Raw genomic sequence first — 15,706 nt, forward strand, 5'->3', positions numbered from 1 at the left:
TTTTTTTTTTTTTTTTTTTTTTTTTTTTTTTTTTTTTTGATAGGAAGTTAGCGCCTCTTCAACTAGGTTTTTATCATAATATTTATTTCTTTATATATATAAAATTCAAACACCACTGTACTGGCAGAAGCAAAAAATTAGTCTAAGAAGCAGACAGTGGGGAAGCAACCGGTGAGGTTGAAGGCAGTGGTGTACGTGCTATCGCCGTTCCAACAAAATGTTATAACTGGTCTTTGGAAGGACCTTTCCGGTAAGATCCACCACAAGGTCTCTAAAAACTGGATCAGCGCCACCCTCCTTCTTGGTCCACTCATCGGAACCTACACGTATATGCAACAATACCAGGAAAGGGAGAAACTAGAACACAGATGTGCAATTTCCCTGCAAACTCTTACATGAAATAAGCTCTATGCTTTTGTGTTCACCACAACTATATTGTCATAGACTGCCATACTATTCAACTTTTGATATCTCTCATTCTATTGCTCTGTTATTAGCTTTTGTTAGTTTCCAATGTGTTTGGCTGTATGGGCATTTGTAAATGTTTGTGAATTTGATTTGATGTGGGAGACTAGTTGATAATTAGCCCTACAATGTATGGCTTATTGTGGTTGGAAAAAAAATAAGTTACTGTGCATTTTATCGAACAACTTGTTGGTGAACTAGAATAACAAATTAAATGCGCTGGCTGAACCTAGTAGAATGTATGCAGTTTAATTTCATTTTTCAATAAAATCCGTTCTTCTTTCTTCCTTTATTTCTCACGCCTTTTTCCATTCTTATTATTTAATATAAGTATTGACATGGGATTATGCAGTTGTAATAGTTTGTTTAACATTCTTATTATTCAATCTGATTTCTTTGCACTTGAAAAGTACTAACTTTTGACAGTAATGACACTATTTCAACTTATGACACAAATTTCGCCACTAATTTTAAATATACTAGTTACAAAGATAATGGCTACAAGAAATTCAATTGTTGTATTACTTTAGCTAAAAGCAATGATTCTTTTAGAGTTAATTTCTTTTGTCACAAATAAATACAACATTTGTTACCATTATTGTTGTCATAACAAAGTATTTATTTGTTACCACTTTTTAGGTTACTGATAATCATTTTTTGCGTCAAGAACAATTCTCACAAATAAGTACAACTATTTTGACTAAAATATTGTCACAATAAAATAATTAATTGTAACGATTTTAGTTGTCACTAAATTAATTTGTTGTAATAACATATTTGGTCACAAAATGTACTTTATTGTGACCACTATTGTTATCACTCAAATACTACTTTTAGTGTAAGTAAACATTGTCACAAAAATCTTGAGTAATTGTGACAACTTTCCAAAAGTCGTCACTACTACAATAGTGACGGGGGATATAGTGACGACAGGTGACGACTTCAAAATTTAGTCACTAATTTCAATAGTGACCAAAAACGACAGAAATGTAGGAAATGATCCAGGGATATTGTTGTTGTTGAGATCAAGAAGAGTAAGATTTTTCAGGTCGCAAATGAAGGGTGGGATTGTGTTGTTGATGATTAGCCTACCAAGCTGAACTTTGGTGACGATGCCATTCCGGCAGGTGATTCCCAGCCAGGTACAGTGGTCTGATGATGAAGTCCAGTGATGAGAGATGTTTGGTGAATTCGAAAAGTGCTTCTTTAAATTAAAAAGAATTGATCTTTCAGAATTTATACTACTGGTTTGGAAGAGTCCATGGCAAGGGAAAATAAAGATGAAGAGTGTGAGGGTGCAGAGGTTTATTGGCATGGTTGACAAGCAACGTGCATATATTTTGGGAATGAAGTTATTCAAGAAATAAGGAATGTTGGCATGAAAATCCTTCTGGGATTTTGTGAAGTTACAGATTTTGCAGTATTGCACACTCAAGTGACTCAACTCAGTAGTCTTTAAGAAGTCAACGTATAGTAGTAGTATTTTGTGATTAAATTTTTTTTAATGATTATATTATTTAATATTTATACCTATTTTTAAATTTGATTTGTTTTCGTGTTTAATAGTATTCTTAATGTAATTTCTAAATATATAAATTTTGTATAGTAATACAACTTGTATTATTAAAAGTTGAATTTTTTTTTAAGATAACATAGTAACTGGCTGTTACTAACAATTTAACATCCTGTGTAAGTTTGTTAATTACAACAAGAAGAATTGATCTGTCAGGACTGGTTTGGGATTGTCCATGGCAGAGGAAAGTGAAGATGAAGAGTGTGAGGATGCAGAGGTTGATTGGAATGCAATGTGCATATATTCTAAGGTATATTAACAATTTTGTAAGGAGGGAGACTAGACGTTATTGCTGAGTCAACTTAGTAGTCTTTGGGGAGTTAACGTAGTGGTCTTTTAGTAATTCTCAAAAGATATAACATAGTCTTTTAGTAAGGATAGTTGGCATGCAAGTTCTTCTATCTTGCAGATTTTTGTGAAGACTTTCATTTTTGCAAGTCAACTTAGTAGTCTTCGCGGAGTCAATATCTACATATTCAGTTGTGATAATGAAGACTGGAGAGAATTTTTTTTTTTTCTAATAAATTAGTCATAGCCCGCGACCCACGCTAGCAGCGGGCCTTCGTGGCTAAGTTCATTAGGTCCACATTTTTGCGGACCATATCTTTTATGATCTTTTATGATCTTATTAACCGTAGGGCGGTTGTTATATTGTGGACCATGGTTCGAAAATGACGTCAATTCGTTAAATAAAGAAACGGCAGTTGTTATATATTAACAAACTCTGTATTTTTTGTGTGTTCATAGCAAAATAAAACTACAATGTACCTAAAATGAAACTATGTCCCATATTGTATTTATATTATCAAATGAAATTGTAATTGAATTGAAATGATACTTTAATTGTATTGAAATGGAACTGCGATATGTATAAAATGGAATTGAATAACGTGTCTCACATATTGTGTGTATACTGTCAAATAGAAGTGTAATTGAATAGAAATGATACTTTAGTTTTGCTGAAATGACACTACAGTATGTAAGGGTTGGCGTTTCAAGCTTCGGTTCGCTTTTTTGGGTTTCAGTTTCGATTTTTTGGTTTTAAAAAAATATATACTATTTGGTTTAATATTAGAGTTTGGTTTTAGTTCGGTTTAACATTAAAAAAAACACTCATCACCGCAACTCGGATGGGCTATCGAAAGAGCAACGTCAAAGCTCAAGAAAGCTGCAAAAAAGATCATCGTTCAAACTTGTGGCTCCTTCTCCCAAGGCACTGCACTCTTGCTCTTGGCTCCACCGCTGGTACTGTAAGCTGAAAGTTACGGTGAAATTGAGATGAAGAAGACAATTAGCATATGAAATGATAGTTTTACCCCTTATTTTGACGTTCAAATAACAGTCATGTGACGAAAGGACCAACATTGAAATGATTTTGATAGTCAAGGATTAAATTTGTCCAAATTAAAAAATGAGGATCAATTTTGGAAAATCACTATACTCGGAGAACTTTTGTTGGAATTAATTCTTAATTTAATTATTTTAATTAAATAATAAAAATAATTATAAAATATTCTAACTGTTTCTTCGTACACAACAACACCGCCGTAGTCCAGGAGCTCAGGCATTTAGCTATTCCAGATTTCCAGGCAACAAACATCTTTGTTAAATATAAACTGCCGAAACTAACCCTCAGTTTCAATTGCGTCAGTTCTGCTTTGTCGCTGAACCCATTTTGATTGGTTCTAAAGCTTTGTAAAAGGACTCAATATACCATAACGAGGCGTTTGGTTGGAGATAAAAAATTAGGTGAGAAATGAAATGTGATTCCATTGGAAAAAAAATAACGTGAAAATAAAGTGAGAGTTTAAATTCCAGTATTTGGATAGCAGGTAATTAACATGTTTTTGGGTCTCATTGCATCAAAATGAATTGTTTATGAATGTAATTGTACATTTGCTGCTGCTTCTTCTTCTCCTCCTTCCTCCTCCTCCTCCTCCTCCTAATAATGCAAATTTTCAATCACTATTGCATATAAATAAAGAATTTGATCATTCTCTATTGCATCAAAGTTAACAAGCACACAACTCACGCCATTCACTGTTGCATTGATCGGTGCACAAAATGAACATTATACAACACACCCACTATCAATGCACAGAATGAAAATTTTGTTATTCAAAATTTAGGCAAATACGCTATATACACATATTAAATTTAAATACTTGAGAATTTTGAGAAAACATAGTTGATTAAGGTTGGCCTAGAATGATTATTGTTCAGGAACGACATTCTCTATTGACAGCAGTGGAAAAATAATACACATTATAATCTAGAAGGGAAGGTCAAGCTAAGCATTAATATTAGTTTAAAAAAAAAAAAGGGAGGGGTAATTTTGTCTTGGATTATTTTTTTTTCTTCGTAAAATTTCCGGAATTAAAATCCCGGAGGGCTATGGGATTCTAATTCCATGAAAATGAGGAAATTGCAATTCCCTCCAACCAAACAAAAGAATTTAGTTGCCTTCAGAATCATGTGAGAATTAAGTGGGAATCAAATTGTAATTCTCTCTAACCAAACGCCCAAAGCATTGTGAACAAATTTGACCATTTTTCCCAATTCAATTACAGACTCCTATTTTCCTTAATTTTCCTGAAAATTAAATTACCAAAACATGCAAAAGTTAGCAAATAAGGGTAATTTAATTAGTCAAACATAAAATCCAATTAACTGTTCAATCTTTGCAAATACAAACTTCTTCCGGACTGGTCTAATTAAGGAGAAAAGTATTGACTATATTAGTTTTTTCATACCAAATAGTTGAGGATGCAGAGTTTGTTTGGCATGGTTGGCATGCAATGTGCATATATTCTGGGCAGTGATTGCTGGCATGAAAATCCTTCTATCTTAACAGATTTTGTGAGGAAGACTAGCCACGAAGTGGTCTTTTAGTAATTTTCAAAAAATATAACATAGTAACTTGGAAGGGAGTGGGTTCGAAACTCAGTGAAGATGTTTGGCGAATTTGAAAAGTGCTTCTTTAAAGAAAAAAGATTTGATCTTTCGAAATTGATACTACTAGTTTGGGATTCTATATGGAAGGGTAAAGTGAAGATGAAGAGCGTAAGGATACAGAGATTGATTCTGGTTGAGAATGATATTGTTGACATACATGCAATGGGCATATATTCTGAGCAGTGACTTTAAGGTTTTCTTTAAAGGCAAAGACTTGTGTGAGATTGTCTCACCGTAAGACGAGTCGAGTTGGGTCCATGTAAGAATAAAATTTTTGTTATTTATAATGGTAAGTGTAATATTTTTAAGGTAAAATGTACTACGTAATACTTTTACATTTCGATTTAAAAGTATTACATTTTTCCTCAAAAGTATTATATTTTTTCTTATAAATAAGGGGAAGATTACTTATTATGGAAAATGTAATACTTTTGATAGAAAATATAATACTTTTACATCAAAATGCAAAATTATTACTATACATTTTTCTTCAAAAGTATTACATTTTTCCTTATAAATCACAAAAATTTTATTCCTGATTAGTATTACATTTGAGCATATAAGTATGACATTTGCATGTTGATTCAACACGACCCAACCCGTCTCACAAATAAGGACATTTGCATGTTGATTCAACATGACCCGACCCGTCTCACAAATAAGGATCCATGAGACGGTCTCACACAAGTGTGATCCTTCGTTAAATAAGGATTGTTATCCTCTTTCAAAAACCCTTGTATAATAATTTTTTTTGGTAAATTCACGGGGTCTTTCTCCGTCCGTTTAACGGTGCGGGTCCACCCACGTTCGCTCCGAGAGGCACAGGAGCTGGCCCAAGCGGAATCGCCGCTTGTGGGAATTGGACCCGGGTTCTCCCGAAATTCCTCCCCACAAAGAGAACTCACTTGCCACTTGAGCTACCCCATTGGGTTACCCTTGTATAATAATGATATAATAATAAAAATAACAACAAAGGCAAAATAATAATTTACATTATGTAACACCCCAATTTTCACATCTTAAATTTATTACAAAATCACTAATAATATATTGCGGAAGCTTATACATCTAACCAAAAGAAAACGGGTGTTACCGCCACGCTCAGGTATCTTTCCTATACCCAAACGCTAAGGCTAATTTATAACACTTAATACATCATCCCCATTTCAAACTTAATACAACCGGATATTTCTCCAAATGCTAAAACTTCCAGGGTGTCTATTCTAAGATAGAGTAGATCTCAACCTCAACTTCCATCCTATTCATGTCGTAAGGGTCGGCACCCATCATACACGGTATATACATCTCATAGCCATCCCTGGGCATGTGTACTCCGACGAATCCTGGGGTTCGTCGGGCTACACGAGCCTACGCTAGATGGCATCTGTTATGAAACACAATGAAGTATAGTTAGCACGACGGCTAAGTAAGAAAATCCATGGTCACTCAAAATTCAACAAAGGTTTTTCAAAACAAGTATGTAAGAGTTTTGTAACTTTACCCATTTGTTGAGATTTCACCTGTAAATAAGTTAGCAACGAAGACTTGCACAAAAAGAGATTAGTGAACCACTATCAACCTTTCATTTTGGATACAATCATTTCTTCTTAGTGTCGATACAGAATAACTCTTTCTTACTTTTAAATCTTTCTTAGTTTCATATTAGCAAGCGTGAGGCTTTTGGAGTATTCTCTTAACTCCCTCTTTGACCACTTGGATCATCGAACTCGGGTTCAGTGGTCGTCACCCGGTCTAACACTGATCCCCTGGACGTAAGGTTCGTTAGAATGATTCCTAGCTGGCCCTACTAGGTCCATAAAAACGACACCTACCCGGACTTTTGGAGTAACTATACCTTAAGTGTGCACACCCCCATAGGAATACCTCATCCTATGAGTTATACAGTACTCGGCGAATAGACTTCGCCCCTTTTAGTATGAACTGATCATACGATGTAAACAACCACTGGGAAATGGCATTTAAGCCCGCTTCATCCCGTAGGCTAATCAAGGTCCTCCTCAACTTACTTAGAAACTAAGGTTTGGAAAACATTTTCCTTTCTTTAGTTTTTTCTTCCTTAAATCATTCCTTTTTGGGCATATTTCACATTTGAGTCCAATACTTGAAATTGGCTACCTCATTAGCCCAAGATGGTGATTTTGTTTAAAATGGATTTTTCAAAATACTTCCAGTGCCCGTAGGCTTTCCAAATATCATTTCTCATCTTTCAAGAAAGGTACCCACTTACTAATAATGAATTTTCCTCACACCAAAAATAAGGTTTTTGACAACCTATTTACCAAAATAACATACGTTCTTCGACATAAGTTTCATAAACATTTTTATTTGCCCAAAGGCTTTTCAAGCATAGTTCCAAAATCATTTGCATATCTCACCACTCCATCATATACAATACTAGTAACACAAAACACACTTTGTGCACATGTATGTATCATCTATACATATTACTCATAAGTAGCAAGCATATACAACATAACCTCTTCCTAATACCTACATATATATATATATATATATATATATATATATATATATATATATATATATCATATATTACCCACCTAGTTATATGCTCATATATTCTACTAACACTTACATAGATCCATATATTCTAACACAAAGCTCATAAATTCCTATTTCCACTATCAATCATCAAATCTTAAGTGACAAACCAACTTAAGGGATTTCTTACCTTTTTGGGTGAAGCTCTTTTGGCAAGAATGGCTTTTGAACCTTTTCTCAATTCTTTCACCAAAAATTCCTAAGCAAAACATACCACCATAACAATAATTTTTAAGAGATTTTAACCTATAGTTAGGTTCTAGGGAAGAAAACAAAGCTTTTAACCAAACAAAAATAGAAATTTACCGAATATTTGTGGTCTTGATGAAGGATTCTAGCTATGGAGGTTGCTAATCTTGAAAATGAATATGAAGAATTTCTCTCTCTTTTCCTCTCTCTTTATTTCGGCCAAATGGGATAAGAATGAAGAAACTTGGAGATCAAGTCTCTATTTATAGCAACTCTAAATTAATTTAATATAAGCATGTGGTGTAGGGAGTTGCCAAGTGTCAAATTCCTATGGTAACTCAAGGAAAATATCTTTGGCTAGACTGTTAAGGGTTAAAACAGATACAGTTACGGTAGGAAATAATTTAGGTAGGGGTAAATTCGAAACCAAAATTATCCCAAACTCAATTCTAACCTTAGTTTCTAAAATCGGGCAATGTTCGGTACATCGCGAAATACAGCATGCTACGGTCAAAATAAATTTTCACTATTACGGGCTAATTTAATTTAATAGGAAATTCAAGGTTCACAGTATGGTGCCTAATAACCCACTTCCTAGGACAATCGGGACAGAACACATACTCCTAAAAATTTTTATGGTAGAAAAATTAGAGAATTATAAATGGACCAATAAAATTGGGCTAAAATAATTAATTTGGAATTGGGCTAAAGTTAGGTTCAGAACATTAAGAAATAATCACATTTAGGGTTAGGGATTTAAGTAGTAAAATAAAAATATGTTGACCCAATGCCCATAACAAAATAGTTAGATTTATATAAAATAATAATAATAATCCTTTTTGAAAATATTTATTAAAATAATAATGTTAGGAAAATACGGGGTATTACACATTAAAATTATAATTCCACAAACTATGAATTGCAATTCCTATGATAGGACACCAGGAATTGCAGTTCTCTCCAACAAAACCATGGAATTGTAATTCTATGGAGTTTGGTAGAAACAGAATATTAGAATTACAATTCCATTCTACCAAACACCCCCTTAGGTGATGTTTGGTTAAAACTTTTGCACCTTAGTATGAGTTTTGATACCCATTATCATGTTTGTTTGTCTATTTTTTTTTATCTTATTATTAGATTCAAATCTTTTAATAATTACAAAACCTATTACCATTTTATATCCTTTACTTTTAAAAAGTAGAATAAAAATGAAAAAAAAAACATTGTTCATGCATTAAATAAATAAAAAATATATATATATATATATATATATATATATATATATATATATATACACACACACGTATGTGTATATATAGGTATTAGGGTTGTGATATGTTTCTATGGTTATCCTTCAATATACAATAAGGCTATTTATACTATTATACTAATGCTTATAATTATTAAGCAATCAAAATTGTACTGTTCTAACTATACAAGGTAATGATTCACTGGTATTACATAATTTCCTCGCCCTAGTTGAGATTTAATCTACTTATACCATGGTGTACCTATGCTTTCATCTTGTTCCCCATGAACAAGTACATGTACGGGGTTCTTTTATGAGCTGGATCGAATTGAATCCCTGCAAAATGTGAGGCACATGAGTAAAAGCACAAGACTCTAATCACCATGTATTAATTGGTACTTCTATAACATTTTATTCAAAGCACAAAAAAATAGGGAGTATAATTTATACCTTTATTTTCGAACCAGTATTAGGACAATATTTCTTTATATGTCTTGTTTTCGTACTGAAAGAAACACCTAACAGCCTTTTGAATTTGACCTGCTTGGATTCATTGGGACCTTGTTCTTCTTCATTCCTCTTACCTAGTTTGAACTTGTTTCTATTAGAACCATAATGGAATACAAGATGAATAGAATTATCCTTCATTTTCTTCAGTATCCTGTATCCCTTCCTCTTGATGTAGTAAATGTTTAAGTTCTAAAAAATCTCCACTTTATTTCAAAAAAAAAAAAATCTCCACTTTTTCTTAAGGGTGTTATAGTTCACCTAGAACTGAGCAAACTTTGCTGGTGGAAGAAAAATAATAAAGAAGTTTACAAACCAAGAATCATCTACTTCCATTCCCTATACCTTGTTAACTTTTGTGAAAGATTGGCCATCTCATCACAAATTCACAATGATCACGGATTGGCTTGGAGTTCAACCCATTCAACTTAACCACAACATTTCCCAGATGCAAAAAGGTTAATCAAAGCTGCAAAAATTCATACATGCTTACCATTAATGTCGTGAGTTAACAATAACATATTCAAAATTTTAATAAATAATAAACTTTCAATATGCAATGAAGTTCAACTTTCGGTAATACTTTACATAACATAACTAATGCCAAAATAAACACAATTTATTGGACAATAACAAAATACTTCAGTTAAATAAGTAAGGTATTTTTTCTTCTCCCAAAAGGTTGAATCCCCAATCGCAAGGGACCCCACGCCCCAACCCGACAAAGTATCTCGGAGGATATAAATCATAATAACTCAACCGAACATAGAGACTAGAACTTTGCTCACTGCGTACAAAAAGCGCCACTCACATAAATAAGTATGCTATCTTTGAATATACATATCACTCTACCTAGATCCATTGATATGTCCATTTAAATGTTAGACTATATGCAATTGCTCACCTTGGGTAGCAATAAACTGTATAACTTCAATCATTCATATAACACACTATATCATTCTTTAAAGACATCCCTTAAATATGAACATTAAAATGTGTCTTAATGTTACAACTCACAAGAAACTCACTAATCAATTAGCAAGGAAACAAATGAGTCAATGCTGCATGTGCAATTAGCAAGGAAACAAATGAGTCGCATTTGTGTGAAGTTGTCTCACAAAAATCTTAATCCAGAGATAAGTCGAATTTAGAATAGTTGTTTATTACTTATGATAGAAATCATAATACTTATTATAAAAAATTTAATACATATTTAAAATAAATAAATTGTTACTTATAGTATAATAGAGATATTGTTATAATGATCAAAAACACCTTTTATGACCAAAAAAATCATTATAGCTAGGAAGCCATCTCAAGCGATAAAACATGCGACTAAACTATAGTGACTTTGTCACGATTTCCACAAAATATGATGTACTTAGAAGATATGACTTACCTGCATCCATGAATTATTTGAAATTGCAGAAGATACTCCCGTACACGTACATTGATTTTCTCCTTGTGTTGTTCTACTTTCTGAATTTCTAAATAGACACTCTTCTTTTGTGTGTCTAAACCACAAGGTGATTCGGGTCTTTCTCCGTCCATTTAACGGTCGGATTCCACCCAAGTAATTATCATTCGCTCTGAGGAGAGGCACAAGAACTAACTCAAGAAAAATTGTCACTTGTGGGTATTGAATCGGAGTTATTCCGAAGATCGTCCTTACAACAAAATTCATTTGCCACTTGAATCACCCCTTTGATTAATAGAGATGTTGAATTCGTAGTAAAACAACCCATACTCAATTTGTCGAGTCCATTCTATCTTCTATATATTTTTAAACTACAACTGGCCTGGCTTTAAACCATCATCTCCATCTTCCAATATCCCCTCACTACTAGAACACTTGAGAAGCGGTGAAACATCGCGCTCACTAACACTCATTTCTTTTCCATTTGCTGATTGAGAGCTGCAATCGAGGAGGAACCGCAAGACCTCTCTCATGGAGGGTCTTTTAGCAGGATTTGCACCAGTACAGAATATTCCCAGCCTGAACACTCCACACATCTCATCAATGTTCTCTGCCTCCTTTATTTCCTCATCTAAAGCATCCTCAATGGGGTTTCCTTCTTGAACATAGTATCGCACCCAGTCAACTAGGCACCAATCCATGTCTCCATCGTTCGGCTCTCTTCCCGTCACTAGTTCCAGAAGTATCACCCCGAAACTATACACATCAATCTTCTCATTCACTTTTCTAGTGTGTGCATACTCTGGAATAAGCATTAAAGTAGAGGTTTAACTTACGAGACATTACAGAGTTTAAGTAGGGGTGTCAAAGTGGGTCAAAATGTGTGGTTTAGTTCTAATCCAACCCTTAATGGGATGAGTTAGAACTTAAATTTTTTGTCTGCGAAAATGCAGGTTCACTGGCTTAGCCCGTGCGAGTTGGTGGGCTACGCGGGCTAGTCCGATGGGCCATGGACCAACTCGCGGGCTTTCCTAAAATATATATATACTAAACATAATTTTATCAACATTATCCGCTCTAATTTGTCAATGTAATTCCTAGATTTTTTTCAAAACTCATCGCACTCGACCAAATGTAAATATCCACCTTCACTTTTCAATTTTCAATTTTAGTTTAGTGGTTTAACCTATGCGATAAACTTGACAATCCGCAATTAGGACCAATCCAATCTAAAAGAAAAGCCATTTAACCCAACAGTCCTGCAGGACTTGCCCAAAATCTAGCAGGTTGGTCCAATTAACATCTCTAGTTTCAAAGTCTTGAAATATATAGTGACTTACCAGGAGCTATATAGCCAAAGGAGCCAGCAACTGTGGACACTATGTTGGGATCTCCATGCTTTATCAATGTTCTGGCGAGGCCAAAATCTGCAATCTTGGCATTGAACACTGAATCTAAAAGAACATTGCTGGATTTCATATCTCTATGAACAATTGGTTGTGAGCAATCGTGATGCATATAGGACAACCCTTGAGCAGCTCCAATTGCGATGCGTAGCCTAGTAGGCCAATCCAGGAATTCGCCGGGTGGTCTTCTTTTTGCATGAAGCCATAGGTCAAGGCTGCGATTTTCCATGTATTCATAAACAAGTAGGTTTGATTCTTCACTTGAAATGTAGCACCAGAGCTTCACTATGTTGGAATGACGAATTGTGCCCAATATCTGAACCTCTGCTTGAAACTCCTTCTCAAGCATCTCATCCAACTTGTGCTTGCTCCAAATCCTCTTTACAGCAACTTTCTCTCCATTACTCAATGGCACAACATAAACTTTCCCTGATCCACCACTCCCGACCACATTTTCCTCTCTTAAATTTGGTATAATGTTTGATTGGTTGAAGCTCAAAGTGTGGAATGATTTGAGCTTCCAATCGCGAGCCAATAATGCTCGTTCTCTTTTCTTGTAACTTCTGAACAAATACACCATATATAGAATGATCACTACAAATAAAAATGCTACTGTACTTCCTAGAATGGCAATAACTTTGGCTGAAATCTTGTTGGATTTCTCAGATTTTGCCCCACAATCCCTGAGGCCTATTGAGGGCATAGTAGCACAAAGACCAGGATTATTCAAGAAGCTCCTTTGGAAAGCTGCACCTTCAAATTGATCTGGGATTTTCCCCGAGAAATGATTGGAGGACAGATTGAGTGAAATTGGTTTACGGCCAATTTCAGGTGGTATTTCCCCGGAGAATTGGTTTTCAGACAGGTCTAGCTGATAAAGGTTTGGTAAAAGACCTAGTGCTGGAGGTATTGTGCCGGAAAGCTGATTTCTACTGCAAGTCAATGTGGACAATGACTTCCAAGATATAATATTTTTAGGAAAATTTCCAAAAAGCTTATTCCCATCAAGCTTAAGGACTGATAACGAACTAAGAGCCGTGAGCTCTTGAGGAATTTTACCTGTTAAGAGATTATTGCTTGCCCTGAAGGTATCTAGCTTGCTCCAAGAAGAGATTTCAGGTGGAATTTCACCCGAAAATCGGTTGTTGCTGATATCAACTAGAGATAAATTTGATGCCACCTTTTGTGGAAGCTGACCAGTGAACTGGTTATTGTTAATCAACAACCTTGCCAAATTCCTAGCTGTCCACAAACCATCAGGAATTGTACCAGAAAGATTGTTTCTCTCAACCCTGACTCCACTCAAGGTGTTGCAATCCTCAAGTGATTTTGGCAGCCCACCCGTGAGATTGTTGTCAAAGACAAACATGCCAGACAACATCTTATTATCACACAAACCATCTGGGAGTGATCCTGTAAGATGGTTTGTGGAAACATCAAAAATTTGAAGCATCGAAAATCGACCAAAATCTGGTGGGAGTTCACCTGACAGATTGTTCTTGAAAAGCTTAACAGTAGACAATGCTGGCAATCTCCCTAAGCCTACTGGTATTTGGCCTGATAATTGATTCATGAACAGGGCCAACCCCTCCAACTTAGCCAGATTTCCCAAGTCTTCTGGAATGCTCCCTGTCAGGCTGTTATTAGAAAAATCAATTGTCTTCAAATTCAAGGCCATAACTGGGCGAGGAATAGGCCCTGACAACCTGTTCTTGTAGAGGAAAATTGTGGTCAAATTCTTGAGCAGAAACAAGTCATTAGGAATGTTCCCACTCAAGTCATTTGTATTTAAATCCAGGTACTCTAGAGCTTCCATGGCACTCATATTTTTTGGGATTTTGCCTATCAAATTGGCCTGTTGCATCCAGAAGATCCTCAGTTTCTTCAACTGGGTAAAACTTGGTGGGATTTCCTGTGGTGAAAACGAATTCCAGCTCAGAACAAGAAATTCAAGATTCAACAAGTTTCCAATCTCTGAAGGGAATGAGCCATTTGACACCACTCCAGCTAGCTGAAGTTCCTTTAGACCTTTCAGGCCTCCAATTCCAGCTGGAATGCTACCCATGAAGCCGTTAGAAGAGAGATTAAGAACCTTGAGCTGAGGCGAAAGCTTGCTAATATCATCAGGGATGATGCCACTGAAGTTGTTAAAAGAAAGGTCCAAGTTTTCAAGGCTGGAACAATTGTACAGAATTTTAGGAAATGGTCCAGGGATATTGTTGCCGTTGAGATCAAGAAGGGTCAGATTTTTCAGGTCGCAGATGAAGGATGGGATTGTACTTGTGTCATTATTGATAAGTAGCCCACCAAGCTGAATTCCGGTGACCACGCCGTTCCGGCAGGTAATTTCCGGCCATGTACAGTGGTCCGATGATGAAGTCCAGTGAGAGATATTTGGTGGGTTCGAAAAGTGCTTCTTTATATCAAGAAGAATTGATCTTTCAGAAATGATGCTACTAGTTTGGGACTGGGACTCTACATATACATATAAAGGGAAAGTGAAGATAAAGACTGCGAGGACACAGAGGTTGATTTGGGTTGATGATGATAAGGTTTTCATGGGCATTCTGGCGCCGATTTTGAGGTTTTCTTTTTAGGAAGTATGGACTGTCGGTTCTCAAAATTGTGTTGATAAACCTCAAAACCTGTTATTTCTTTCCAGTGTGATGGCCATCTTCTTGCAAATAGCCCATTTAGTAGGGCTACATTACACTAGTGGTCTTCCATTGAAGTGGATAAATGGCTAATTATTGGTCTTCCACATTGGAGGTCCCTCCATTTTGAATGGCTTCGATATGATTATTTTGATAATTGTGTTAGTGGCTCCACTTCTTATTTTTTTCCTCCTGCTGTCTGTTAAATTGGAGAGAGTTAAATAGAAATTGGACAAAGTGATGGCGATTCTTTGTATCAATCTGCCAGTACTCAGCTGGACGAATACCTTTATGTCCTTTCAGCAAGTTGTTGCGTTTAAACAACGACATCAATTAGTTGACTAGAGTCAACGGTAGACTTCGTAAACATAATACAGCGTGCGCAATGACTTGCAGTCAACCTGGAAATATAATAATATTTTCCAATATAATTTTTGCTGATTGTGTACACATCCTGACATAGTCCCACATTCCACAGTGTGACATTGTAAGGCCTTCCACAATAGTTGTAATTTTAGTGTGATTTTTGAGGAGTTTTTGTAAGTGTGATTAAGAAAGAAAAAGTAAGGTGGAGGAAAAAAAGAAAATAAAATAATAAAACAAAATCTAAAACAGAAAAAAATATATATATATAAAATATACATAATCACAGGCCCAGCTTCTTCTTCTCTGGGCAGGGCCCACCTGTAACACCCCAATTTTCACAAC

General features: G+C 35.2%; 1 protein-coding gene and 1 long non-coding RNA gene across 2 annotated transcripts; both read right to left on the minus strand.

The window, feature by feature from the left end:
- Positions 1-6,094: 6,094 nt before the first annotated feature.
- LOC116019042 lies at positions 6,095-7,937 on the minus strand. The gene is made up of 3 exons (XR_004098657.1): positions 7,880-7,937; positions 7,704-7,772; positions 6,095-6,377 (listed from the first exon to the last, which is right to left on the minus strand). It is a non-coding gene; the product is annotated as an uncharacterized LOC116019042 (long non-coding RNA).
- Positions 7,938-9,125: 1,188 nt separating this feature from the next.
- On the minus strand, positions 9,126-15,123 carry LOC116019914 (receptor-like protein kinase HSL1). The gene is made up of 5 exons (XM_031260296.1): positions 12,279-15,123; positions 10,921-11,740; positions 9,867-9,990; positions 9,465-9,598; positions 9,126-9,350 (listed from the first exon to the last, which is right to left on the minus strand). Exons 1-2 carry the CDS (start codon positions 14,908-14,910, stop codon positions 11,310-11,312), a joined length of 3,063 nt encoding a protein of 1,020 aa, XP_031116156.1. The 5' UTR covers positions 14,911-15,123; the 3' UTR covers positions 9,126-9,350; positions 9,465-9,598; positions 9,867-9,990; positions 10,921-11,309.
- Between the last annotated feature and the right edge of the window lie 583 nt (positions 15,124-15,706).

This window comes from Ipomoea triloba, chromosome 5 (assembly GCF_003576645.1).
Source record: "Ipomoea triloba cultivar NCNSP0323 chromosome 5, ASM357664v1".
In the NCBI taxonomy this organism is placed as follows: domain Eukaryota; kingdom Viridiplantae; phylum Streptophyta; class Magnoliopsida; order Solanales; family Convolvulaceae; genus Ipomoea; species Ipomoea triloba.

Excerpts from the sequence above, each read along its gene's own strand:
- LOC116019914 (XM_031260296.1), bottom strand. The coding sequence starts at position 14,910 with ATGCCCATGAAAACCTTATCATCATCAACCCAAATCAACCTCTGTGTC. Across the intron at positions 11,741-12,278 it reads CTTTGGCTATATAGCTCCTG|AGTATGCACACACTAGAAAA; the intron begins GTAAGTCACTAT and ends TGCTTATTCCAG.